Source organism: Oncorhynchus kisutch, linkage group LG30 (assembly GCF_002021735.2).
Source record: "Oncorhynchus kisutch isolate 150728-3 linkage group LG30, Okis_V2, whole genome shotgun sequence".
Lineage (NCBI taxonomy): Eukaryota > Metazoa > Chordata > Actinopteri > Salmoniformes > Salmonidae > Oncorhynchus > Oncorhynchus kisutch.
Genome location: NC_034203.2, coordinates 28,137,732 through 28,164,279, shown reverse-complemented (window position 1 = coordinate 28,164,279; position 26,548 = coordinate 28,137,732). Strand labels below are relative to the sequence as shown.

The 26,548-nt window shown below is 50.6% G+C and overlaps 1 protein-coding gene across 2 annotated transcripts in view; it reads left to right on the top strand.

The window, feature by feature from the left end:
• Window positions 1-24,925, top strand: part of LOC109874527 (RB1-inducible coiled-coil protein 1) — a 31,148-nt gene extending 6,223 nt beyond the window's left edge. Inside the window, exons 6-23 of one of the 2 annotated variants that reach the window (XM_031809988.1) lie at window positions 11,231-11,657; window positions 11,869-12,039; window positions 12,243-12,427; window positions 12,628-12,814; window positions 13,003-13,084; window positions 13,204-13,268; window positions 13,379-13,482; window positions 13,856-13,988; window positions 14,102-16,029; window positions 16,862-17,054; window positions 18,323-18,431; window positions 18,649-18,964; window positions 19,537-19,591; window positions 21,233-21,280; window positions 23,005-23,063; window positions 23,297-23,424; window positions 23,751-23,839; window positions 24,036-24,925. In XM_031809988.1, the coding sequence (XP_031665848.1) occupies window positions 11,231-11,657; window positions 11,869-12,039; window positions 12,243-12,427; window positions 12,628-12,814; window positions 13,003-13,084; window positions 13,204-13,268; window positions 13,379-13,482; window positions 13,856-13,988; window positions 14,102-16,029; window positions 16,862-17,054; window positions 18,323-18,431; window positions 18,649-18,964; window positions 19,537-19,591; window positions 21,233-21,280; window positions 23,005-23,063; window positions 23,297-23,424; window positions 23,751-23,839; window positions 24,036-24,113 (4,357 nt within the window). In that variant the 3' untranslated portion in view covers window positions 24,114-24,925. The remainder of the gene's footprint in view (window positions 1-11,230; window positions 11,658-11,868; window positions 12,040-12,242; window positions 12,428-12,627; window positions 12,815-13,002; window positions 13,085-13,203; window positions 13,269-13,378; window positions 13,483-13,855; window positions 13,989-14,101; window positions 16,030-16,861; window positions 17,055-18,322; window positions 18,432-18,648; window positions 18,965-19,536; window positions 19,592-21,232; window positions 21,281-23,004; window positions 23,064-23,296; window positions 23,425-23,750; window positions 23,840-24,035) is intronic. The other variant, XM_031809989.1, reaches the window with a different exon arrangement.
• The last annotated feature ends 1,623 nt before the right edge of the window (window positions 24,926-26,548 follow it).

Here is a 26,548-nt window from a genome sequence, read left to right as displayed (position 1 = left end):
TCTCTCGGTCTGTCTCGCTCGGTCTGTCTGTCTCGCTCGCTCTCTCGGTCTGTCTCGCTCGCTCGCTCTCTCGGTCTGTCTCTCTCTCGCTCGCTCTCTCGGTCTGTCTCTCTCTCGCTCGCTCTCTCGGTCTGTCTCTCTCTCTCTCGCTCTCTCGGTCTGTCCTCTTCTCTCTCTCGCTCTCTCGGCGTCTCTCTCTCTCTCTCTCGCTCTTCTCGGTCTGTCTCTCTCTCTCTCTCTCGCTCTCTCGGTCTGTCTCTCTCTCGCTCGCTCTCTCGGTCTGTCTCTCTCTCTCGCTCTCTCGGTCTGTCTCTCTCTCGCTCTCTCTCTCGGTCTGTCTCTCTCTCGCTCGCTCTCTCGGTCTGTCTCTCGCTCGCTCGCTCTCCGGTCTGTCTCTCTGTCTTCTCTCTCGTCGCTCCTCCGGTCTGTCTCTGCTCGCTCGCTCTCTCGGTCTCTGTCTCTCGCTCGCTCGCTCTCTCGGTCTGTCTCTCTCTCGCTCGCTTCTCTCGGTCTGTCTCTCTTCGCTCGCTCTCTCGGTCGTGTCTCTCTCTCGCTCGCTCTCTCGGTCTGTTCTCTCTCTCTCTCGCTCTCTCGGTCTGTCTCTCTCTCGCTCGCTCTCTCGTCTGCTCTCTCTCTCGCTCGCTCTCTCGGTCTGTCTCTCTCTCGCTCGCTCTCTCGGTCTGTCTCTCTCTCGCTCGCTCTCTCGGTCTGTCTCTCTCTCGCTCGCTCTCTCGGTCTGTCTCTCTCTCGCTCGCTCTCTCGGTCTCTCGGTCTGTCTCTCTCTCGCTCTCGGTCTCTCGGTCTTGTCTCTCTCTCGGTTCTCGCTCTCTCGGTCTCTCGTCTGTCTCTCTCTCGGTCTCTCGGTCTGTCTCTCTCTCTCTCTCTCTTTCGGTCTCTCTCTCTCGCTCGCTCTCTCGGTCTGTCTCTCTCTCTCTCGCTCGCTCTCTCGGTCTGTCTCGCTCGCTCTCTCGGTCTGTCTCGCTCGCTCTCTCTCTCGGTCTGTCTCTCTCTCTCGTCTCTCTCTCGGCGGCTCTCTCGCTCGCTTCTCTCTCGGTCTGTCTCTCTCTCGCTCGCTCTCTCTCTTCGGTCTCTCTCTCGCTCGCTCTCTCTCTCTCGGTCTGTCTCGCTCGCTCTCTCGGTCTGTCTCGCTCGCTCTCTCTCTCGGTCTGTCTCGCTCGCTCTCTCTCTCGGTCTGTCTCGCTCGCTCGCTCGCTCGCTCTCTCTCTCGGTCTGTCTCTCTCGCTCGCTCTCTCTTTCTGTCTCTCTCTCTCTCGCTCGCTCTCTCGGTCTCTCTCTCGCTCGCTCTCTCGGTCTCTCTCTCGCTCGCTCTCTCGGTCTCTCTCTCGCTCGCTCGCTCTCTCGGTCTGTCTCTCGCTCGCTCGCTCTCTCGGTCTGTCTCTCGCTCGCTCGCTCGCTCTCTCGGTCTGTCTCTCTCTCTCGTCCGCTCGCTCTCTCGGTCTGTCTCTCTCTCTCGCTCCTCGCTCTCTCTCGGTCTGTCTCTCTCTCTCGCTGCTCCTCTGGTCTGTCTCTCTCTCTTCGCTCGCTCTCTCGGTCTGTCTCTCTCTCTCTCGCTCGCTCTCTCGGTCTGTCTCTCTCTCTCTCGCTCGCTCTCTCGGTCTGTCTCTCTCTCTCTCGCTCGCTCTCTCGGTCTGTCTCTCTCTCTCTCGCTCGCTCTCTCGGTCTGTCTCTCTCTCTCGTCGCTCTCTCGGTCTGTCTCTCTCTCTCGCCTCGCTCTCTCGGTCTGTCTTCTCTCGCTCGCGCTCTCTCGGTCTGTCTCTCTCTCGCTCGTCGCTCTCTCGGTCTGTCTCTCTCTCTCTCGCTCGCTCTCTCGGTCTGTCTCTCTCTCTCTCGCTCGCTCTCTCGGTCTGTCTCTCTCTCTCTCGCTCGCTCTCTCGGTCTGTCTCTCCTCTCTCGCTCGTCTCTCGGTCTGTCTCTCTCTCTCTGTCTCTCGCTCGCTCTCTCGGTCTGTCTCTCTCTCTCGCTCGCTCTCTCGGTCTGTCTCTCTCTCTCGCTCGCTCTCTCGGTCTGTCTCTCTCTCGCTCGCTCGCTCTCTCGTCTGTCTCTCTCTCTCTCGCTCGCTCTCTCGGTGTCTCTCTCTCTCTCGCTCGCTCTCTCGTCTGTCTCTCTCTCTCGCTCGCTCTCTCGGTCTGTCTCTCTCTCGCTCGCTCGCTCTCTCGGTCTGTCTCTCTCTCGCTCGCTCGCTCTCTCGGTCTGTCTCTCTCTCGCTCGCTCGCTCTCTCGGTCTGTCTCTCTCTCTCTCGCTCTCTCGGTCTGTCTCTCTCTCTCTCGCTCGCTCTCTCGGTCTGTCTCTCTCTCTCTCGCTCGCTCTCTCGGTCTGTCTCTCTCTCTCTCGCTCGCTCTCTCGGTCTGTCTCCTCTCTCGCGCTCGCTCTCTCGGTCTGTCTCTCTCTCTCTCGCTCGCTCTCTCGGTCTGTCTCTCTCTCGCTCGCTCTCTCGGTCTCTCTCTCTCTCGCTCGCTCGCTCTCTCGGTCTGTCTTCTCTCGCTCGCTCGCTCTCTCGGTCTGTCTCGCTCGCTCGCTCTCTCGGTCTCTCTCTCGGTCTGTCGCTCGCTCTCTCGGTCTGTCTCTCTCTCTCTCTCTCGCTCTCTCGGTCTGTCTCTCTCTCGCTCTCTCGGTCTGTCTCTCTCGCTCGCTCTCTCGGTCTGTCTCTCTCTCGCTCGCTCTCTCGGTCTGTCTCTCCTCGCTCGCTCTCTCGGTCTGTCTCTCTCTCGCTCGCTCTCTCGGTCTGTCTGTCTCTCGCTCGCTCTCTCGGTCTGTCTGTCTCTCGCTCGCTCTCTCGGTCTGTCTGTCTCTCGCTCGCTCTCTCGGTCTGTCTGTCTCTCGCTCGCTCTCTCGGCTGTCTTCTCTCTCGCTCGCTCTCTCGGTCTCTCGGTCTGTCTGTCTCTCTCTCGCTCGCTCTCTCGGTCTCTCGGTCTGTCTCTCTCTCGCTCTCTCGCTCTGTCTCTCTCTCGCTCTGTCTCTCTCTCGCTCTCTCGGTCTGTCTCTCTCTCGCTCTCTCGGTCTGTCTCTCTCTCTCTCTCTCTCTCTCTCGGTCTCTCTCTCTCTCTCTCTCGGTCTGTCTGTCTCTCTCTCGCTCTCTCGGTCTGTCTCTCTCTCTCGCTCTCTCGGTCTGTCTTCTCTCTCTCGCTCTCTCGGTCTGTCTGTCTCTCTCTCTCTCTCTATCGCTCTCTCGGTCTGTCTCGCTCTCTCGGTCTGCCTCTCTCTCTCGCTCTCGGTCTCTCTCTCTCCTCTCTCTCGGCCTCTCTCTCTCTCCTCTCTTCTCTCTCTCTCGTTCTCTCTCTCTCGGCTGTCTCTCTCTCTCGGCCTCTCTCTCTCTGGCCTGTCTCTCTCTCGGCCTGTCTCTCTCTCGGCCTGTCTCTCTCTCGGCCTGTCTCTCTCTCGGCCTGTCTGTCTCTCTCTCGGTCTGTCTGTCTGTCTCTCTCTCGGTCTGTCTGTCTGTCTCTCTCTCGGTCTGTCTGTCTGTCTCTCTCTCGGTCTGTCTGTCTGTCTCTCTCTCGGTCTGTCTGTCTGTCTCTCTCTCGGTCTGTCTGTCTGTCTCTCTCTCGGTCTGTCTGTCTGTCTCTCTCTCGGTCTGTCTCTCTCTCTCTCTCCTCGGTCTGTCTGTCTGTCTCTCTCTCGGTCTGTCGTCTGTCTCTCTCTCGGTCTGTCTGTCTGTCTCTCTCTCGGTCTGTCTGTCTGCTCTCTCTCGGTCTGTCTGTCTGTCTCTCTCTCGGTCTGTCTGTCTGTCTCGGTCTCTCTCTCTCTCTCTCTCTCGCTCTCTCTCTCGGTCTGTCTGTCTCGCTCTCTCGGTCTGTCTGTCTCGCTCTCTCGGTCTGTCTCTCTCGCTCGCTCTCTCGGTCTGTCTCTCTCGCTCGCTCTCTCGGTCTGTCTCTCTCTCGCTCGCTCTCTCGGTCTCTCGGTCTGTCTCTCTCTCGCTCTCTCGCTCTGTCTCTCTCTCTCTTTCGGTCTGTCTCTGTCTCGCTCTCTCGGTCTGTCTCTCTCTCGCTCTCTCGGTCTGTCTCTCTCTCGCTCTGTCTCCTCTCTCTCTCTCTCGGTCTGTCTCTCTCTCGCTCTCTCGGTCTGTCTCTCTCTCTCTCTCTCGCTCTCTCGGTCTCTCTCTCTCTCTCTCTCTCTCTCTCGGTCTGTCTGTCTCTCTCTCTCTCTCTCGGTCTGTCTGTCTCTCTCTCTCGCTCTCTCGGTCTGTCTGTCTCTCTCTCGCTCTCTCGGTCTGTCTGTCTCTCTCTCGCTCTCTCGGTCTGTCTGTCTCTCTCTCGCTCTCTCGGTCTGTCTCGCTCTCTCGGTCTGCCTCTCTCTCTCGCTCTCGGTCTCTCTCTCTCTCTCTCTCTCGGCCTGTCTCTCTCTCTCTCTCTTCCTCTCTCTCTCTCTCTCGGCCTGTCTCTCTCTCTCGGCCTGTCTCTCTCTCTCGGCCTCTATCTCTCTCTCGGCCTGTCTCTCTCTCGGCCTGTCTCTCTCTCGCCTGGTCTCTCTCTCGGCTGTCTGTCTCTCTCTCGGCCTGTCTGCTTTCTCTCTCGGCCTGTCTGTCTCTCTCTCGGTCTGTCTGTCTGTCTCTCTCTCGGTCGTCTGTCTGTCTCTCTCTCGGTCTGTCTGTGCTCTCTCTCGGTCTGTCTGTCTGTCTCTCTCTCGGTCTGTCTGTCTGTCTCTTCTCGGTATTCTGTCTGTCTGTCTCTCTCTCGGTCTGCTCTGTCTGTCTCTCTCTCGGTCGTCTGTCTGTCTCTCTCTCGGTCTGTCTCTCTCTCTCTCGCTCGCTCTCTCGGTCTGTCTCTCTCTCTCGCTCGCTCTCTCGGTCTGTCTCTCTCTCTCTCGCTCGCTCTCTCGGTCTGTCTCTCTCTCTCTCGCTCGCTCTCTCGGTCTGTCTCTCTCTCTCTCGCTCGCTCTCTCGGTCTGTCTCTCTCTCTCGCTCGCTCTCTCGGTCTGTCTCTCTCTCTCTCGCTCTCGCTCTCTCGGTCTGTCTCTCCTCTCTCGCTCGCTCTCTCGGTCTGTCTCTCTCTCTCTCGCTCGCTCTCTCGGTCTGTCTCTCTCGGTCTCTCGCTCGCTCTCTCGGTCTGTCTCTCTCGGTCTCTCTCTCGGTCTGTCTCTCTCGGTCTCTCTCTCGGTCTGTCTCTCTCTCTCTCGCTCGCTCTCTCGGTCTGTCTCTCTCTCTCTCGCTCGCTCTCTCGGTCTGTCTCTCTCTCTCTCGCGTCTCTCTTCTCGGTCTGTCTCCTCTCTCTCTCGCTCGCTCTCTCGGTCTGTCTCTCTCTCTCTCGCTCGCTCTCTCGGTCTGTCTCTCTCTCTCTCGCTCGCTCTCTCGGCTGTCTCTCTCCTCCTCTCTCGCTCTCTCGGTTCGTCTCTCTCTCGCTCGGTCTGTCTCTCTCTCTCTCGCTCGCTCTCTCGGTCTGTCTCTCTCTCTCTCTCTCGCCTCTCGGTCTGTCTCTCGCTCGCTCGCTCTCTCGGTGTCTCTCTCTCTCTCTCTCGCTCTCTCGGTCTGTCTCTCTCTCTCTCTCGCTCTCTCGGTCTGTCTCTCTCTCGCTCGCTCTCTCGGTCTGTCTCTCTCTCGCTCGCTCTCTCGGTCTGTCTCTCTCTCGCTCGCTCTCTCGGTCTGTCTCTCGCTCGCTCGCTCTCTCGGTCTGTCTGTCTCTCTCTCGCTCGCTCTCTCGGTCTGTCTCTCTCTCGCTCGCTCTCTCGGTCTGTCTCTCGCTCGCTCGCTCTCTCGGTCTGTCTCTCTCTCGCTCGCTCGCTCGGTCTTCTCGGTCTGTCTCTCTCTGCGCTCTCCGGTCTCTCGGTCTGTCTCTCTCTCGGTCTCTCGCTCTCTCGGTCTCTCGGTCTGTCTCTCTCTCGCTCTCTCGGTCTCTCGGTCTGTCTCTCTCTCTCTCTCTCTTTCGGTCTCTCTCTCTCGCTCGCTCTCTCGGTCTGTCTCTCTCTCTCTCGCTCGCTCTCTCGGTCTGTCTCGCTCGCTCTCTCGGTCTGTCTCGCTCGCTCTCTCTCGCGGTCTGTCTGTCTCGCTCGCTCTCTCTCTCGGTCTGTCTGTCTCGCTCGCTTTCTCTCTCGGTCTGTCTCGCTCGCTCTCTCTCTCTCGGTCTGTCTCGCTCGCTCTCTCTCTCGGTCTGTCTCGCTCGCTCTCTCTCTCCGGTCTGTCTCGCTCGCTCTCTCTCTCGGTCTGTCTCGCTCGCTCTCTCTCTCGGTCTGTCTCGCTCGCTCTCTCTCTCGGTCTGTCTCTCTCTCGCTCGCTCTTCGGTCTGTCTCTCTCTCGCTCGCTCTCGGTCTGTCTCTCTCTCGCTCTCTCGGTCTGTCTCTCTCGCTCGCTCTCTCGGTCTGTCTGTCTCTCGCTCGCTCTCTCGGTCTGTCTGTCTCTCGCTCGCTCTCTCGGTCTGTCTGTCTCTCGCTCGCTCTCTCGGTCTGTCTCTCTCGCTCGCTCTCTCGGTCTCTCGGTCTGTCTCTCTCTCGGTCTCTCGCTCTCTCGGTCTCTCGGTCTGTCTCTCTCTCGCTCTCTCGGTCTCTCGCTCTGTCTCTCTCTCTCTTTCGGTCTGTCTCTCTCTCTCTTTCGGTCTGTCTCTCTCTCGCTCTCTCGCTCTGTCTCTCTCTCGCTCTCTCGGTCTGTCTCTCTCTCGCTCTCTCGGTCTGTCTCTCTCTCGCTCTGTCTCTCTCTCGCTCTCTCGGTCTGTCTCTCTCGCTCTCTCGGTCTGTCTCTCTCTCTCTCTCTCTCTCGGTCTCTCTCTCTCTCTCTCGCTCTCTCGGTCTGTCTGTCTCTCTCTCTCTCTATCGCTCTCTCGGTCTGTCTCGCTCTCTCGGTCTGCCTCTTCTCTTCGCTTCGGTCTCTCTCTCTCTCTGTCTCTCTCTCTATCTCTCTCTCGGCCGTCTCTCTCTCTCAATCTCTCTCGGCTGTCTCTCCTCTATATCTCTCTCTCGGCCTGTCTCTCTCTCTCTATCTCTCTCTCGGCTGTCTCTCTCTCCTATCTCTCTCTCGGTCTGTCTCTCTCTCTCTCGCTCTCTCGGTTCTGTCTCTCTCTCGCTCTCTCTCTCTCTCGGGCATAGTCTCTCCGCTCTCTATCTCTCTCTCGGCCTGTCTCTCTCTCTTCTCTCTCTCTCTCTCTCGGACTGTCTCCTCTCTCTCTCTCTCTCTCTTCTTCTCGGCCTGTCTCTCTCTCTCTCTCTCTCTCGCTGCCTGTCTCCTCTCTCGGCCTGTCTCTCTCTCTCGCCTCTATCTCTCTCTCGGCTGTCTCTCTCTCGCCTGTCTCTCTCTCGGCCTGTCTCTCTCTCGGCCTGTCTGTCTCTCTCTCGGCCTGTCTGTCTGTCTCTCTCGGCCTGTCTGTCTGTCTGTCTCTCTCTCGTCTGTCTGTCTGTCTCTTCTCGGTCTGTCTGTCTGTCTCTCTCTCGGTTGTCTGTCTGTCTCTCTCTCGGTCTGTCTGTCTGTCTCTCTCGCGGTCTGGTCTCTCTCTCTCTCGCTACGCTCTCTCGGTCTGTCTCTCTCTCTCTCGCTCGCTCTCTCGGTCTGTCTCTCTCTCTCTCGCTCGCTCTCTCGGTCTGTCTTCTCTCTCTCTCGCTCGCTCTCTCGGTCTGTCTCTCTCGCTCGCTCTCTCGGTCTGTCTCTCTCTCTCTCTCTCGCTCTCTCGGTCTGTCTCTCTCTCGCTCGGTCTGTCTCTCTCTCTCTCGCTCGCTCTCTCGGGTCTGTCTCTCTACTCTCTCTCTCGCTCTCTCGGTCTGTCTCTCGCTCGCTCGCTCTCTCGGTCTGTCTCTCTTCTCTCTCTCTCGCTCTCTCGGTCTGTCTCTCTCTCGCTCGCTCTCTCGCTCTCGGTCTGTCTCTCTCTCGCTCGCTCTCTCGGTCTGTTCCTCTCTCGGCTCGCTCTCTCGGTCTGTTCTTCTCTTCATCGCTCGCTCTCTCGGTCTGTCTCTCGCCTCGCTCGCTCTCTCGGTTCTGTTCTGTTCTCTCTCCGCTCGCTCGCTCTCGCGGTGTCTGTCCTCTGCTCCTCGCTCTCTCGGTCTGCTCTCTCTCTCGCTCGCTCTCTCGGTCTTGTCTCTCTCTCGCTCGCTCTCTCGGTCTGTCTCTCTCTCGCTCGCTCTCTCGGTCCTGTTCTCTTCTCCGCTCGCTCTCTCGGTTCTCTCGGTCGTCTCTCTCTCGCTCTCTCGGTCTCTCGGTCTGTCCTCTCTCCTCGGTCTCTCGCTCTCTCGGTCTCTCGGTCTGTCTCTCTCTCGCTCTCTCGGTCTCTCGGTCTGTCTCTCTCTCCTCTCTCTTCGGTCTCTCTCTCTCGCTCGCTCTCTCGGTCTGTCTCTCTCTCTCTCGCTCGCTCTCTGGTCTGTCTCGCTTGCTCTCTCGGTCTGTCTCGCTCGCTCTCTCTCTCGGTCTGTCTGTCTCGCTCGCTCTCTCTCTCGGTCTGTCTGTCTCGCTCGCTTTCTCTCTCGGTCTGTCTCGCTCGCTCTCTCTCTCTCGGTCTGTCTCGCTCGCTCTCTCTCTCGGTCTGTCTCGCTCGCTCTCTCCTCTCGGTCTGTCTCGCTCGCTCTCTCTCTCGGTCTGTCTCGCTCGCTCTCTCTCTCGGTCTGTCTCGCTCGCTCTCTCTCTCGGTCTGTCTCTCTCTCGCTCGCTCTCTCGGTCTGTCTCTCTCTCGCTCGCTCTCTCGGTCTGTCTCTCTCTCGCTCGCTCTCTCGGTCTGGTCTCTCTCTCGCTCGCTCTTCTCGGTCTGTCTGTCTCTCGCTCGCTCTCTCGGTCTGTCTGTCTCTCGCCGCTCTCTCGGTCTGTCTGTCTCTCGCTCGCTCCTCTCGGTCTGTCTCTCTCTCGCTCGCGCTCTCTCGGTCTCTCGGTCTGTCTCTCTCTCGGTTCTCTCGCTCTTCGGTGCTCCTCGGTCTGTCTCTCTCTCGCTCTCTCGGTCTCTCGCTCTGTCTCTCTCTCTCTTTCGGTCTGTCTCTCTCTCTCTCTTTCGGTCTGTCTCTCTCTCGCTCTCCTCGCTCTGTCTCTCTCTCGCTCTCTCGGTCTGTCTCTCTCTCGCTCTCTCGGTCTGTCTCTCTCTCGCTCTGTCTCTCTCTCGCTCTCTCGTCTGTCTCTCTCTCGCTCTCTCGGTCTGTCTCTCTCTCTCTCTCTCTCTCTCTCGGTCTCTCTCTCTCTCTCTCGCTCTTCTCGGTCTGTCTGTCTCTCTCTCTCTCTATCGCTCTCTCGGTCTGTCTCGCTCTCTCGGTTGCCTCTCTCTCTCGCTCTCGGTCTCTCTCCTCTCTCTGGTCTCTCTCTCTATCTCTCTCTCGGCCTGTCTCTCTCTCTCTATCTCTCTTCGGCCTGTCTCTCTCTCTATCTCTCTCTCGGCCTGTCTCTCTCTCTCTATCTCTCTCTCGGCCCCTGTCTCTCTCTCTCTATCTCTCCTCTCGGTCTGTCTCTCTCTCTCGCTCTCTCGGTCTTGTCTCTCTCTCGCTCCTCTCTCTCTCTCGGCCATGTCCTCTCTCGGCTCTCTATTCTCTCGATCTCGGCCTGTCTCTCTCTCTACTCTCTCTCTCTCTCTATCTCTCGCCGTCTCTCTCTCGTCTCTCATCTCTCTCTCTCTCGGCCCTGTTCTCTCTCTCTCGTCCTGTCTCTCTCTCGGCTCTATCTCTCTCTCGGCCTGTCTCTCTCTCGGCCTGTCTCTCTCATCCGGCCTGTCTCTCTCTCGGCCTGGTCTGTCTCTCTCTCGGCCTGTCTGTCTGGTCTCTCTCGGCCTGTCTGTCTGTCTGTCTCTCTCTCGGCCTGCTCTGTCCCTGTCTGTCTCTCCTCTCGGTCTGTCTGTCTGTCTCTCTCTCGGTCTGGTCTGTCTGTCTCTCTCTCGGTCTGGTCTGTCTGTCTCTCCTCTCGGTCTGTCTGTCTGTCTCCTCTCTCGGTCTGTCTGTCTGTCTCTCTCTCGGTGTCTCGGTCTGTCTGTCTCTCTCTCGGTCTGTCTGTCTGTCTCTCTCTCGGTCTGTCTGTCTGTCTCTCTCTCGGTCTGTCTGTCTGTCTCTCTCTCGGTCTGTCTGTCTGTCTCTCTCTCGGTCTGTCTGTCTGTCTCTCTCTCGGTCTGTCTGTCTGTCTCTCTCTCGGTCTGTCTGTCTGTCTCTCTCTCGGTCTGTCTGTCTGTCTCTCTCTCGGTCTGTCTGTCTGTCTCTCTCTCGGTCTGTCTGTCTGTCTCTCTCTCGGTCTGTCTGTCTGTCTCTCTCTCTCGGTCTGTCTGTCTGTCTGTCTCTCTCTCTCTCGGTCTGTCTGTCTCTCTCTCTCTCGGTCTGTCTGTCTGTCTCTCTCTCTCTCGGTCTGTCTGTCTGTCTCTCTCTCTCGGTCTGTCTGTCTGTCTCTCTCTCGGTCTGTCTGTCTGTCTGTCTCTCTCTCGGTCTGTCTGTCTGTCTCTCTCTCGGTCTGTCTGTCTGTCTGTCTCTCTCTCGGTCTGTCTGTCTGTCTCTCTCTCTCTCGGTCTGTCTGTCTGTCTCTCTCTCGGTCTGTCTGTCTGTCTCTCTCTCTCTCGGTCTGTCTGTCTGTCTGTCTCTCTCTCTCTCGGTCTGTCTGTCTGTCTGTCTCTCTCTCTCTCGGTCTGTCTGTCTCTCTCTCTCTCGGTCTGTCTGTCTGTCTCTCTCTCTCTCGGTCTGTCTGTCTGTCTCTCTCTCTCGGTCTGTCTGATCTGTCTTTCTCTCTCGGTCTGTCGTCTGTCTGGTCTCTCTCTCGGTTCTGTCTGTCTGTCTGCTCTCTCTCCGCTCTGTCTGTCTGTCTGTCTCGCTCTCGGTCTGTCTGTCATGTCTCTCTCTCAGGTCTGTCTGTCTTGTCTCTCTCTCGGCGTCTTGTCTGTCTGTCTGTCTGTCTGTCTGTCTCTCTCTCGTCTCGGTCTGTCTGTCTGTTCTGTGTCTGTCTCTCTTCTCTCTCAGGTCTGTCTGTCGTCTGTCTCTCTTCTCTCATCAGGTACTGGTCTGTCTTGTCTGTCTGTCTCTTCTCTCGGTCTTGTCTGTCTGTTCTGTCTGTCCTCTCTCATCGCGTCTGTCTGTCTGTCTCTCTCCCGGTCTCTCTCTCTCTCGGCCTGTCTGTCTCTCTCTCTCGGCCTGTCTGTCTCTCTCTCGGTCTCTCTCTCGGCCTGTCTCTCGGTCTCTCTCTCGGTCTGTCTCTCTCTTGGTCTGTCTGTCTCTCTCTCGGTCTGTCTGTATGTCTCTCTCTCTCGGTGTGTGTGTGTGTGTCCTCCCCCTGCCACACTTGCATTAATTAATCTGTATCCAAAGATGTAAATCTAAATTCTATGGTTGTGAACTGAGATTTGGCATGTCCTTTTCTAGACTGGGGACAGCAGTCTCAGTCATGGCCAAGATCCCCCTACTGGAGTGTCTGACCCGCCACAGCTACAGAGAATGTCTAGAGAAGTCCTGCTCCACTCCTGCCAAGGACTCCGATGAGACCGAGGAGGAGAAGTCTACTGACTCTGTGCTCTGCCCCACCCCCACCGAAACACAAAGGAGCTCCACCAAGTTACCTACGTCAGTCTGTGCTCCGGGGGCGGGGGGCTCACCCGACACCGCCCAAGCCCAGGAAGGCAGTGAGATGACTGACAGTAGTGGGCTGAGGGCAGCTCTTCAGGAGGCAGACTCTCCAGAGAGGGCCAACCCCCCGTCCTTCAACGTCACACTGCTGGACTGGATCAACGTTCAAGACCGGCCCAATGACGTGGAATCAGTTGTGAGGAAATGCTTTGACTCCATCAATAGGGTGAGTCACTGTTGTTGTTTGTGTCTGTATGTTGTCTTTACTTTGCCTGTCTGTATTTGTGTATGTGTGACTGAATAGGCCTCTTGGTGGCCTTGCCATGACTCCACAGTGTAATTCTGTATCAACATGAGTCCACAGTCTGTTATGAGAGTTTATTCAGAAACAGTTCAGTTTATTCAGAAACAGAGCCACATCATCCTTTCTATTTCAGCTCGACCCACGGATCATTCAACCATTCTTGTCGGAATGTCGAGACACGATAGCCAAACTGGATAATCAGAACATGAAAGCCATCAAAGGGCTTGAAGACAGGTTATACGCTCTAGACCAAATGATAGCAAGCTGTAACAAGTTGGTCAATGAACAAAAGGAACTTGCTCAGGTAAGCAAAATAAATCTTATCTAAATTATGTTATTGCACCAAATGCCAATAGTGAATAAAACACTGTATAGAAATGTGCCTAATCATTCAAATGACCATTTGATAAAATGATTTATTGCAATCAAGCTTTTAGTTGAAACTGTGTACATGAAATCTAACTAAACTAACTCAACTCCCCTATTAATCAATCTATTGGCTGTTAGGGATTTCTGGCGAATCAGAAGCGTGCCGAGAACCTGAAGGATACGTCCGTGCTGCCTGACCTGTGTCTTAGTCACGCCAACCAGCTGATGATCATGCTGACCAACCACCGGAAGCTGCTGGATATCAAACAGAAGTGCACCACTGCCAAACAGGAACTGGCGAACAACCTACAAGTTCGACTCAAGTAAGACATCTGTTCATCTGTGTCATGTTTTATTTGGATGTTCTCCGTGCATCTTCTTGAAATGAACCAAATTGCTCTACTGAATCCAGAGGTGTAACTGGTCAAATACAGTCACTTAAAGCACGAAACGAACTAAGCTAACACTGTAGAAATAATGCTAACTCAGCCAAGCTAAAGCATCCTGACCACTGTGAATGTAGATGGTGCTGCTATGTGATGCTGCACGCGGATCAGGACGGAGAGAAGCTGCAGGCCTTGCTGAGGCTGCTGACAGAGCTGATGGAGAGGGTCCGGGTGGTGGACGCCCTCAGCACCGTGCCTCAGATGTACTGCCTGGCCGTGGTGGAGGTGGTCCGCAGGAAGATCTTCATAGGCCACTACAGAGAGGTCAGAGCACAGGACCATCATGTGACCACTTCTCAAAACCCAATCCCAACCCACATCTCCCCTCAGTTCCAACTTGCAGACCTGAAACAACCCTCAACCTCCAGCTGGGCCTACAGATATGCGGTGAAACTCAAATTGGAGGGAAAATGTTGTAAATTGTGCTCTTCTGTTCTTCTCTCTCTCCTCAGTGGGCCTGTGCTCTCGTGAAGGATGGAAAACGTCTCTATGAGACTGAGAAGTATAAAAGGGAAACGTTTGGCAAGTTGTTCAGTAAGTTCCTTTATAAAAATTAAAAATCCCATTTGATATTTAACGAGTGTCCCTCTGAAATGAACATACGTTCCACCCTACCAACAGCTGAGCTGACATCTCTGTGATCCTCTTTGCAGGGAAATCTTTTCTCAGAAATCGCTTGTTTAGAGGACTTGACTCATGGCCCCCCACTTCATTTTGCGTAAGTAGTCAGTCAATTGCGTTTTTTAAAAACATCTATTTAATTCCCCAAATATTGTAATCTAATACATTTCTCTTGTTTTTGTTGTTTATCCCTCTTTTATCGTGTAGACGCGAAAGCCCAGAAAGTTTGACTTTGAGCTTCCAGATATTTCCCTTGGTGACCTGCAGTACTTAAAGACCTGTTGTCCTACAGAGGTGCAGCCTTTCCTCAGGTAGGCCGTGGTTTCTCTCGTGCATCGTGAAGCAATAACCAGGCATGCCTGCCTTACGTTTTAGTTAACTTGTGAACACTTGGCTGTATTATCTGTTGCAATATGCAGTGCAATAACCTAATATGCAGTGCAATAACCCAAAATATGCAGGGCAATAACCCAAAATATGCAGGGCAATAACCCAAAATATGCAGGGCAATAACCCAAAATATGCAGGGCAATAACCCAAAATATGCAGTGCAATAACCCAAAATATGCAGTGCAATAACCCAAAATATGCAGTGCAATAACCCAAAATATGCAGTGCAATAACCCAAAATATGCAGTGCAATAACCCAATATGCAGTGCAATAAGCCTGGTACTTTTCCCCAGGCTTCCAACACTGTGTGACTTTGAGCCTTTGCAACAGCACGTGGAGATGCTTCAACAGTTGGTGCTAGCTACTCAAGCTGCCAGTGTGGACGAGATGTCTCGAACTATCACTGACTTACTGAGCGAACAAAGGGTAATCACAATCTACAATGGAATATGCACTGGAAATAATCCCAAAGCACAGAGATCACTGTCCCTTAATTGCATATTCTTCACTCACTCCCCTTCTCATTTCTGTTCCTCCAGGTGTCGTGCAGCCAGAGTGCTCAGAGATCCACGGCAACGGTGACCCCGTTAACCACGCGGTGCAACAGCACCCCGGGGACCACCTTTACCTCCTCCATGACCCCATCCTCTCTCAGTCTCCCGGGCCCACTCTGCCAGCCCCTCCCTGGCCACGGCCCCACCACGCTGGAGGACCTGTCCCCAGATAGCATCGACGCCCAAACCTTCGACTTTGAGACCATTGGCCACCCCAACATGGACCCTGTCCTGCAGCAGGACGGTTCCCTGGACCTGGACTCCCTGGCTGAGAGCCCCGAGTCAGACTTCATGTCGGCGGTCAACGAGTTTGTGATTGAAAACTCGCCCACCCCCATCAGCGACCCCACCAGCCCAGGGATGATGGTGGAGTCGCTGTACTCTTCGGTCATCAACGCCATCGACAGCAAGCGCATGCATGACACCACCACTTTAGAGAGGGAGAACTCCAAGATGGCCGCTCTAAAGCTGAGCATGGAGAAATACCGCACTGCTGCCGAGGAGTCCCAGACCAACCTGCGGAGCGTCAAGGATGACCTGTACTGCCACAGAGACCTGCTGCTGAAGGAGCAGCGAGACTTTGGCTTCGCCCTGAAGACCATGACCATTGAGGTGCGCAACATGGTGGATACCATCCGTAAGAGAGAGGAGGAGGAGCACCAGGCCGAGCTCCTCTCCCTGCAGCAGGACCACGAGAATCAGCTTCAGGCCCTGATGGAAGAGAACCAGGTCAACAAGAACATTGTGAAAGACGTGCAGCGGGCCATGCTGGAACTGGAGGGGCTGCTGGAGCACAAGAAGAAGGAGCTCACCCAGCTGGAGGTCGAGAGAGAGGACTGGGCCGAAGCAGAGAACGGACACACTCAAACGGCCAGGGTCCTGGAGCAGAAGATCAGCGATCAGGCCCAAGAGGTGCAGACCCTGGCTGCCTCCAAAGACTCCCTGGCCAGCCAGCTGGAGACGCTGCACATTGAGATCGAGCGCGGCCAGCAGAAGATCCGCCAGGAGCTGGAGGGGGCCCAGCAGTCCCACCTGCAGGAGCTGGAGGAGAGGATGAGGCATCAGCACCAGGCCCAGCTAGATACCCTGGCCCGGGAGAACCAGGAGGCCCTGGAGCATCTGGCCACAGAGAACAGGGCCAAGCTGAGCGAGGTCACTGACATGCACACCGCCACCCTGACAGAGAGGGACTGCCAGCTGAGGGACCTGGAGGCCCGGGTCATCGAGCTGGCTGACCTGCGCTGCAAGCTGGAGGTGGAGCTGGCCCTGAAGGAGTCTGAGACAGAGGAGGTGAGGCTGCTGTACAAGGAGGCCAAGCAGGGGCAGCAGGAGGCCAATGTGGGGAAGGCCACCGTGGAGGCTGAGACCCAGTCCCTCAGTGAACAGCTAGCCCAGGTTAACAGGCAGCTGCAGGCCAGGAACGAGGAGTACGAGACTGACCTGGCTGAGCTGAGGAGGCTGATGGAGAAGGACCAGTGTATATCTGAGTTGGTGGACAGGCACGAAGAGGAGAGGAACCAACTCCACAGAGAGCTGACCGCCCTGCAGCAGCATACCCTGGACACAGAGAGGAGCCGTGTTGAGCAGCTGCAGAACCTCCAGCGAGACCTCGACTTGCAGACAGTGGCACTGTGCGAAGATAAGGAGAAGCAGCGGGGGAGTTCTGAGGAGCAGGAACAACACTTAAGGACTGTTATCTGCGATTTGCAGGTGGAGAACGACCTGCTCGCCAAAAGAATAGAGCAGGACACACAAACAGCCCAGGAACGTTTGGAGAAAGAGAAGGCCTTGAAGGCTGCTGTACCAGATGACTTTAAAGACTTAAAGCAACAGAAGGAGGAGATGGAGAAAAGACTGTCAGACAAAATTAGACAACTTGAATGTGACCTTCAGGAAAGACAATCCTCTGAAAGGTAAGAACTGATGAATGCCCCACTGCTCTCTACTTGCATTAAACAGTGATTTGCTATAAACATGTCATTCGCCTTGTAATGAACAAGGTAACTATTTATACAGATCATTATTAGCTGTGACATTAGCTTCTCCATGTGATACACTGTATCTAATATAGCAAACATTTGAGTAAATCCCACCCAGACTTCAGTCTGTGTTGACTTCAGTGAGCTGTAGTATACGCTGAAAATAGCACTTTTGTAATGTGGCATAGCTGCATTTTGGGTTGGGGTACTGCTAAGTGCAATGTTTTCATCATGAAAAAAGGGCCTGTGTTAAATGCTAGGGGAAACCAGTGCTTGTACAGTATACTGTGTCAAGCGTGCATGTGGTTGGATGTTTTTGACATACCTGTTGCCAAAGGGATTAACGTGAGTTTAAGTTGTGAGGAGTTAGTATTTATTTTGACCTGGTGTGTGTGTGTGTCTCTGCCTGCCTGTGTCTCTGCCTGCCTGCCTGCTTGTGTCTCTGTCTGCCTGCCTGCTTGTGTCTCTGTCTGCCTGCCTGCTTGTGTCTCTGTCTGCCTGCCTGCTTGTGTCTCTGTCTGCCTGCCTGCCTGTGTCTCTGTCTGCCCGTCTTTGTCTGCCTGCCCGTCTTTGTCTGCCCGTGTCTCTCTGTCTGCCCGTGTCTCTCTGTCTGCCCGCCTGCCCGTGTCTCTGTCTGCCCGCCTGCTTCTTGTCTGTCTGCCTGCTTCTTGTGTCTATCCGACTGCTACTTGTGTCTGTCTGTCTGCCTGCTACTTGTCTGTCTGCCTGCTACTTGTGTCTGTGTCTGTCTGTGTGTGTCCCTCAGAGAGGCAGGGTTGTCGGAGGTACAGACAGAGGGTCGGGGGTCTGATGCAGGGGCTCCTCTCTCCCTGGACTCTGCATTGCAGGAGCATCTGCAGCAGGAGACAGCCTCGCTGCACACCCAGCTGGAGCTCCTGGAGAGGAGGAAGAACGAGGAGATGCAGAACCTCAAGACCTCCCTCATTGCAGAACAACAGGTCAGTGTTAGGCTAGTCCTCCCCAGATCTTCAGAAGCTTCCTCTGTCAATATTGACCAGCACCAAATCTAGGAGCAGCACCTATCTAGATACACTACAATTTAAATCATATACTCTGTCGTTTGTCTGCCTAAAATGTTTAGCTTTTATCTAATTGTTAGCCAAATGTTTCCGTTTTTTAGCGTTGGTCTCCAATTAGCTTTCCTCTAAGTAGTTCTAATTGTGATCCACTGGCAACTGCAAACAAACTGACCACTAGTGACCAATATCTAAAATTCTTCAAATACTCCATTACATCACTACTACTAAGTCTTAGTCACCGCTTAATGAAGCAGGTCTGTGGGGCAGTATGTGTGTATTATAATTAGAGCACAGTGTTCTCATGTCTTCTTGCTTGCTGGATGGGGAGCAGTCCAAATGGGAATATGATACTGGCCACTGTGTGTGACCCTCTTGGTGTAACGTGGTTAGGCCTTAACCATATTGTTGGGAGTAAAAAGCCGTTAGAAACATTAGTGAGAACACATTCTGCCCCACAAATATATATTTTTGTATTATTTCTATAAATTATTATTATAATTATATTTAAGGTCCCCCTAGCTAGCCTAAGTTCCCCCTAGCTAGCCTAAGTTCCCCCTAGCTAGCCTAAGTTCCCCCTAGCTAGCCTAAGTTCCCCCTAGCTAGCCTAAGTTCCCCCTAGCTAGCCTAAGTTCCCCCTAGCTAGCCTAAGTTCCCCCTAGCTAGCCTAAGTTCCCCCTAGCTAGCCTAAGTTCCCCCTAGCTAGCCTAAGTTCCCCCTAGCTAGCCTAAGTTCCCCCTAGCTAGCCTAAGTTCCCCCTAGCTAGCCTAAGTTCCCCCTAGCTAGCCTAAGTTCCCCCTAGCTAGCCTAAGTTCCCCCTAGCTAGCCTAAGTTCCCCCTAGCTAGCCTAAGTTCCCCCTAGCTAGCCTAAGTTCCCCCTAGCTAGCCTAAGTTCCTCCTAGCTAGCCTAAGGTCCTCCTAGCTAGCCTAAGGTCCTCCTAGCTAGCCTAAGGTCCTCCTAGCTAGCCTAAGGTCCTCCTAGCTAGCCTAAGGTCCTATGCTAAAGTGAGCAGGCTTGATTGTGCTCTATTGTTCTGAGCCATGACTCAACCCTCAGTTGACTCACTGAGCCTGTCACCTGTCTGGTAGTTCTTTGTCCTCTGTGACTGCCTCACTGTGTGTTAACTTACCTCCCAGACAATGCAGTAGCAGTATCTGAAAGCCTTAATTTCCCCCTCCTCCCTCCCCAGACTAACTTCAACACTGTGCTGACGAGAGAGAAGCTGAAAAAGGAACAGATCATCAATGATCTGACAGAGAAGCTGCGGAAGGTTACCCAGCAACAGGAGAAGGACAAAGGTACAGCACAGACACGCACAGCTATGACACTATGAGAGAACAGAATGATTTCTGCCTTCTGAAAACTTAATGTGCTGGCTATACTGAAACTAGATTGCATTTTCTATGCTGTTATTGGTTTGTGGTTCGTTCAATCCTTGAATATGTTGGTTGATTGTATTGAAAGTCAGTCTGGCTGCAGTCCATTCATCCTGATATGTTCACTGTGTGTATCCAGGTTTAATAGAGACACTGTCTGAAGACCGGGCCATCGTCATGCAGGAGAAGAAGCAGTTGGAGGAGGACCTGAACCGGCTGCGCAGCACCGCCCTGGTGTCCTCGGCCTACTACAGCCCTAACCTCTTAGCTCTGGAGCCCACTGGAGCCGGGCCTGGACCTGGGCATTGTCCTGGTCCTGGGACTGAAGTTGAGTTTGGGGCTGGAGCCTGCTACTCGGAGCCCTTCCTTGACACAGACAGACCAGCCTCTGTGGCCGCCATCAGAGAGGACGACAAGGTGGACTCAGCTGTGGAGGCCAGTATGGTGACCGTACAGTAAGCATCTCCCAAACATAAATAGTCCAATAAACAGTGACTCATAATAACCCCCTAACATCGCAATGAATCTGTCATTTTATAGAAATAAGTTAAGCTTTGACAGATCTACTTGTCAAAATATTTGTCTAATGGTAGGTATTTGGTTGAACTGAGGACAGTGGCGGCCTTTGAAAGGCATTAGACCCATTTATGAATAGAAGTTGTAGGCTGTCAAATAATAATGTTGAAGATAGTAGTAGCATGTCAGTTTTAATGTGTAAAAGATTAAGAAGGATGTTGAAAGTACTTGTTTGAGATGGCCAGCCAAGGATGGACAATGTGAGGACAAATAAGACAGAACAAGGGAGGCTAGGATTGGAAAATGTAAGTTATTTATTTTAATTTTAAATTTTTAACTACAATCAAGCAGGCTAGTAATCATTATTACCCCAGAGAAGGTCCCTCTAAATTCATATTTATGCTTGTTGAATCTTCATATTTCAGAGTAAGAATTTGTTTGAATGATTCTCAAATGTGTTAAAAGCTGTCACCACAGTGATCTGATTATTCGTCCGTTGTTTCCTTATCAGCGATAACATCCTGATGATGTCCGAGGAGAAACAGCGGATACTGTTACTTGAGAGGGTGAGTAGATACCTCTATGACATAAATCTTCTAAATGGAACCGGAGGAAGTTGGGCTCATTGAATGAGGAATTACAATACTAACAGGATCTAAACTCCGCAACAAAAATAAATGTTATCTCACTGTCAACTGCGTTTATTTTCAGCAAACTTAACGTGTGTAAATATTTGTATGAACATAAGATTCAACAAGTGAGACATAAACTGAACAAGTTCCACAGACATGTGACTAACAGAAATTGAATAATGTATCCCTGAACAGGGGGGGGGGGGTCAAAATCAAAAGTAACAATCTGTATCTAGTTTGGCCACCAGATGCATTAAGTACTGCAGTGCATCTCCTCCTCATGGACTGCACCAGATTTGCCAGTTCTTGCTGTGAGATGTTACCCCACTCTTCCACCAAGGCACCTGCAAGTTCCCGGACATTTCTGGGGCGAAAGGCCCCAGCCCTCATCCTCCGATCCAACAGTTCCCAGACATGCTTAATGGGTTTGATATCTGGGATCTTCGCTGGCCATGGCAGATCACTGACATTCCTGTCTTGCAGGAAATCACGCACAGAACGAGCAGTATGGCTGGTGGCATTGTCATGCTGGAGGGTCATGTCAGGATGAGCCTGCAGGAAGGGTACCACATGAGGGAGGAGGATGTCTTCCCTGTAACACACAGCATTGAGATTGCCTGCAATGACAACAAGCTCAGTCCAATGATGCTGTGACACACCGCTCCAGACCATGACGGACCCTCCACCTCCAAATCGATCCCACTCCAGAGTACAGGCCTTGGTGTACCTCTCATTCCTGTGACGATAAACGCAAATCCGATCATCACCCCTGGTGAGACTAAACCGCGACTCGTCAGTGAAGAACACTTTTTGCCAGTCCTGTCTTGTCCAGCGATGGTGTGTTTGTGCCCATAGGTGACGTTGTTGCCGGTGATGTCTGGTGAGGACCTGCCTTACAACAGGCCTACAAGCGTTCAGTCCAGCCTCTCTCAGCCTATTGTGGACAGTCTGAGCACTGATGGAGGGATTGTGTGTTCCTGGTGTAACTCGGGAAGTTGTTGTTGCCATCCTGTACCTGTCCCGCAGGTGTGATGTTCGGATGTACCGATCCTGTGCAGGTGTTTTTACACGTGCTCTGCCACTGCGAGGACGATCAGCTGTCCGTCCTGTCTCCCTGTAGCACTGTCTTTGGCGTCTCACAGCACAGACATTGCAATTTATTGGCCTGGCCACATCTGCATGCCTCCTTGCTGTATTCCTCGGGCACGTTCACGCAGATGAACAGGGATCCTGGGTATCTTTCTTTTGGTGTTTTTCAGAGTCAGTAGAAAGGCCTTTTTAGTGTCCGAAGTTTTCATAACTGTGACCTTAATTGCCTACCGTCTGTAAGCTGTTAGTGTCTTAACGAACGTTCCACAGGTGCATGTTCATTAATTGTTTATAGTTCATTGAACAAGCATGGGAAACAGTGTTTAAACCCTTTACAATGACGATCTGTGAAGTTATTCGGATTTTTACAAATTATCTTTGAAAGACAGGGTCCTGAAAAAGGGGCGTTTCCTTTTTTGCTGAGTTTATATGGGTTGTTCTAGAATTTGTCTGGAGTTTGTCCTAATGTGTGCTGTCATATTTCAGACTTTACATATGAAGGAAGAAGAAAACAAGCGCCTCAGTCAAAGACTGGTAGGTTTGATTCAATTTGATGACCGATTAGAAAATGTGGAAATGTTGCTTTTAATATAATGTGATTGTTTAACTGTTCTAGGGCAAAAAAACAACCAGATATTGCCATTTCTTGATACATATATTTTTCACATGGTTTCCATGTGTAGTTGTCCCCCACGATGAAATCGGGGAGGGGACTGTGCATCTGTCTCTGTACGTTAGTCACACGCGATATGTCAGACAACACCGGCCCGATTTTGATTAAACTTGGGTGAATGATGCGGTTTGCCGTAGACGTACGGAATTTACAAAGTTACACTGATAGACCCAATGGGGGTCCTATAGGAATCAACTGAAATTCTAAACATTCAGCATCCGTATCTCCTGTACCGTTTGAGCTTGAATTGTCACTAATTGGCACTGCATCATTTGTGGGGGATAGCATGTTTACTATCGCCTTGTTACTTATGGATATACACTCATTGACCAGTTTGTTGGGTACACCCATATTGTACTGGGTCGGACCCCCCTTTGCCTCCAGAACAGCCTGAATTCTTCAGGGCATGGAAACATTGCTCAATTGATATCAAGGGACCTAACGTGTGCCAGGAAAGCATTCCCCACATCATTACACTACTGCCACCAGCCGGTATCATTGACACCAGGATGGATGGGGGCATGGACTCATGCTGCTTAGGCCAAATCCTGACTCTGCCATCAGCATCACGCAACAGGAACTTCAGTTTTTCTTTTCTTCAATTGTCCAGTGTTGGTGTTAGTGTGCCACTGGAGCTGCTTCTTTTTGTTTTTAGCTGATAGGAGTGGAACCCGGTATGGTCGTCTGCTGGAATTGCCCGTCCTTAAAAAGGACGGAGGAGTTGTGCGTTCCAAGATGCTGTTCTGCACACCACTGTTGTACTGTGCCGTTATTTGCCCATTTGTGACCCGCCTATTAGCTTACACGATTTTTGCCAATCTCCTTCGACCTCTCGTCAACGAACTGTTTTCTCCCACAGGACTGCTGCTGAGTGGATGTTTTTTGGTAGTCGCACCATTCTCTGTAAACCCTAGACACTGTTGTGCGTGAAACACCCAGTAGGCCGGCAATTTCTGAGATACTGGAACCAGAGCACCTGCCACTGGCAATCATACCATGCTCAAAAGTCGCTAAGGTCACTCGTTTTGCCCATTCTCACGTTCACTCGAGCAGTAACTGAATGCCTCTCCGCCTGTCTGCCTGTGTTATATAGCAAGCCACGGCCAGGTGACTCACTGTCTGTTGGAGCTAACCATTTTTATGAATGGGGTGGAGTACCTAATAAACTGTATTAGTGTATATCCCATTTTAATTAATTTAGCTTAGACGCAGGTATTGTCAGTGTACCCCAGTCTATTTTACCCCATCACCACTAGATGGCAGTAGCATCAAAGCTTATGTCCCTGTCCAGCAGACCTAGTGGATTTCTGAGCCCGAACAGTAACTTCCTTCATCAAAAGGAAAATCAATACAGTCCTTCAGGCAGTTAAACATATCGCACCTCTATTGCACACATACCTAAAAAAAAATAGCATAAAAATAAGTGCCAAAACGTATATGTTCCAGCAAATACATTTCACACCATACGTTGGTGGTATTGACAGCTGCCATGCAAAGATCAGTCAGACTAGGAAAACATCCATGACCAGCAGTGTCAAGAAGATCATACTCACTCATAACAACCATTACCTTTCTCTCTTTGTAGATGTCTCAAAGCATGTCCTCGGTGTCGTCACGGCATTCAGAGAAAATCGCCATCAGAGAGTAAGCTTATAAGATTGCCACATAAGTGCTGATGTGTAGAGTGTGTAGATACAGTGCTTGTACATTTTCTCCTTTGTAAAAAATGTATCCAGCAAATCTCTGTTTTTCAGCAGTCAAAGCTTTTTTATTTGTGTTTTTTATTTCATTTTTGTCTCTTAATATCTGGTTCATCCTTTTGTTGTATCTAGTATCTAGCACCATTTTGTGTCAAGGTTGACCTCTGTCCTTTTCAGTTTCCAGGTTGGTGACTTGGTTCTGATCATTCTAGATGAAAGGCATGACAACTATGTACTGTTCACCGTGGGTCCCACCCTGTACTTCCTCCACTCCGAGTCCCTCACGGCCCTGGACCTCAAACCAGGTCAGACAATCATCATAGCCTATACTTAAAAAACAATATGTAGCTAAGTTATTATAGAATATTTACTTACTAAGTTATAATATACAAAGTTATATAAAATTGTAACTTTTGTTGCATAGAGACAAAGTTGTATACAATTATACAAAGTTATTGTATAAAAGAAGATATGTTTTGTAGAACAAGTTGTGCAAAAACAAGCATTTATCTCCTCTTTACAAACTCTAACTATTGGTGAATTGATTAACTTGGACAACTGAATTGGAGTAACCTATGTCAAAATGTTTGTGTATTGATTGTATTGGTTTTATTCTGTCAATCACTGACAGATCCTATGTTTACTTCAGCATCAGGAGCCTCAAGACGGCCGTGGGTTCTTGGAAAAGTGATGGAGAAGGAATATTGCCAGGCCAAAAAGGTAATTAGTATATAGGTAATGAATTGTAATAGTCATTTAATAGTCCAGTAGTATAGCACAGTAGCTTTTCTTACTATACATTGTCATTAAAGAAGGTCAAATGATAATTATAATAGTAAATTAATAACCGACTAAAATAATCAACAATCAAATGGTGCCGTTTTAAGAACATCTATGTGGTGACTGTTTCCTTTAGGCTCAAAACCGGTTCAAAGTTCCTTTGGGCACCAAGTTCTACAGGGTGAAAGCTGTTTCATGGAACAAGAAAGTATAATATAGCCAAGTTATGAGCTAAAATGTATGTTTATATTGAATAACGTTTTAAATAGACTCTCACATCATACATAATTCATAAATACATCTCTTATCAACTTGAACATGGAAAAAAAGATAATCATGCTATTATTTGGGCTTTTAGTTCAACATCCCATCAACCCTCTCTCTTTTTAATCCAGAAGATTTGTAATTGTGGACCAAACACTATTTCTTTATTAGGGCATGGCCCTAAACACTGGCAGAAAGCCTTTAATACCTGTGTGTAAATTGAACAAAAAGTATTCGGATGTTTATATATTTAGTTATCATTCATTATCAGCATTTGTCCTCTTTGTGGAAAATACTGTATCATTACCAACAACAAATGAAAATAATACATTTATTATAAATGTTTATGGATGAATGTTCATGGCATGCATATTGATATATTTTCTTTGATTTCACTTATCCAGTTAAATGTGGTAGTTGGAAGTGTAGTCAATGCTGTTTGTTACTCACAGCGCAGTATGGCCCTGTGTTAATACTGACATGTACATTTTAGCCGACTGGTGAAAGCTGTCGTCATTACAATCCTTGAAAACGCACTTTCAAAAAAACAACGCTTTTTGTTGATTCAAAAGGGAAGGAATTGTGCTGTCAAATAAAATAAATACATAAAAAATGAAGTACAACAGCTCAACTTCCCGCTATCATAGAATATTGATATGTAGAATGGAATACTTTGCTTGTGACCGTGTTTCATTACTGGATGACATTGTACATTACCCATCATTCAAATGACACAAGTAACAATAAATGACTGTATTGTAAAAGAGTTTTGAGTTTTGAAACAATAAAAGATTGACCCCTAAAAGCTTTACTTCACTGTTTTTTTCTATACATAACTGAAATACTCACCCGTAAGAGCATTGGTGGTTTACAAAATATTTACACACAAAATATAGACATAAAGACATGACAGATAGACAATGTTTTAAAAAGATGCAATACATAACATTTCCATGATGAGCAACATCTCAAAGTGCAACATTAGAGAGAATATCATATATTGAATATACGTCTAATGACCTGCACATGAGGATTGCAGTGGAAGCTCATTTATAGAAATCATGTCACTGAGCTGATCCTGCCTTTGGAATGCATAGGACATAGGAAGGAAAATGCAACTTCTTTAGTGAAAGGATGAGCAACGCATTCATTACACTCAGTGACAACCTGCCTGTTTTAAAACCTGGTTTGTTGGCTCTTCAGGAAATATAGTAGGCCAATATTAATGCTCACTATCTAAGGACATTTAATTAGGATATTTTCATTGTACAACAACAAAATCATTGATAAGAGACCAAAGAAAAAAGCTCTTTATTGCTATGGATTTATTTGAATGGCATGGTGTTTTCCCCACCAGTATGACCAATTGAAAAATGACAAATAGACAAAGAAAATGTGTAACGTTTTGATAATAGCAGTTGTTTCAGAAATCATTGGTTTGGAAATCCGTGTAAGTTCCCACAAGCTATAAAGAAAATACATTCTTATTTGATTTAGAATTTCTGCTTTTGTGGAAGGCATTAGCTAACGTGGCAGTAGTGTTGGCATGCTATGGCAGGAAACAGACTTCAAAAAGGCTTCAAATCAGGACCCAAGAACGGTGCGGCCCTCATGGAGGAGGAAGCGCACCAACATCACTTTCCCAGATCACAGCAGGGAGCATCGCAGCTCTCTGCAGAGCAAGCGCTCAATAACCGTGTGGGTCTAGGGGTGTTTTAACAATGTTTAGCTCTATTTTCTCCATTTAGCATAAGCCTGTTGTCACATTTGGACAGCTTCTTCATAAATGAATGGTGTGATTCCTACAATTTTTTTCGGGACGGGCCTGAATGAGAAAATATGCGACACAACACAGTATTCGATGATACCGAGGTGGCCTGGCACTCACCAACCATGTGCACTGGACAGGCTCTTAGTGTAAATGTTTACGACCCCCCTCTGAGCTTGGAGCTGCTTGGAGTCACTTATCAGGCTAAATGGGATTTTAGCATTGCCATGTTAACAGTCAATGGCTTAGGATTGTACTCAAACTAGTTCCATTGATTCCACCAGTATTAGTTTAAGACTGCTAGCTCCCTCAAGCATCTCTCAACACTAGCTAAATTTACTATCACACCACATAGACCTGTCTATTATTCAAGTCAATTCGATGGGCAAGTGACGATGTCATGCTTATGGGTCCTGTCCCCTAACCCTTTGAATGGGCTTGATTATATCATCAAACTCATGAAGAGGCGTTTTTTTTTTATTCCTGGAAAACCATATAGGCCTTGTGCTGCTCCAAATGCATCAGATTAGAGCTATACCATACAAAATATTGAACATCTCAAGTAGTTGTGCAAGGTGAATAAGGAGCTAAAAATGGCTAGCGGGGAAGAAAGTGTT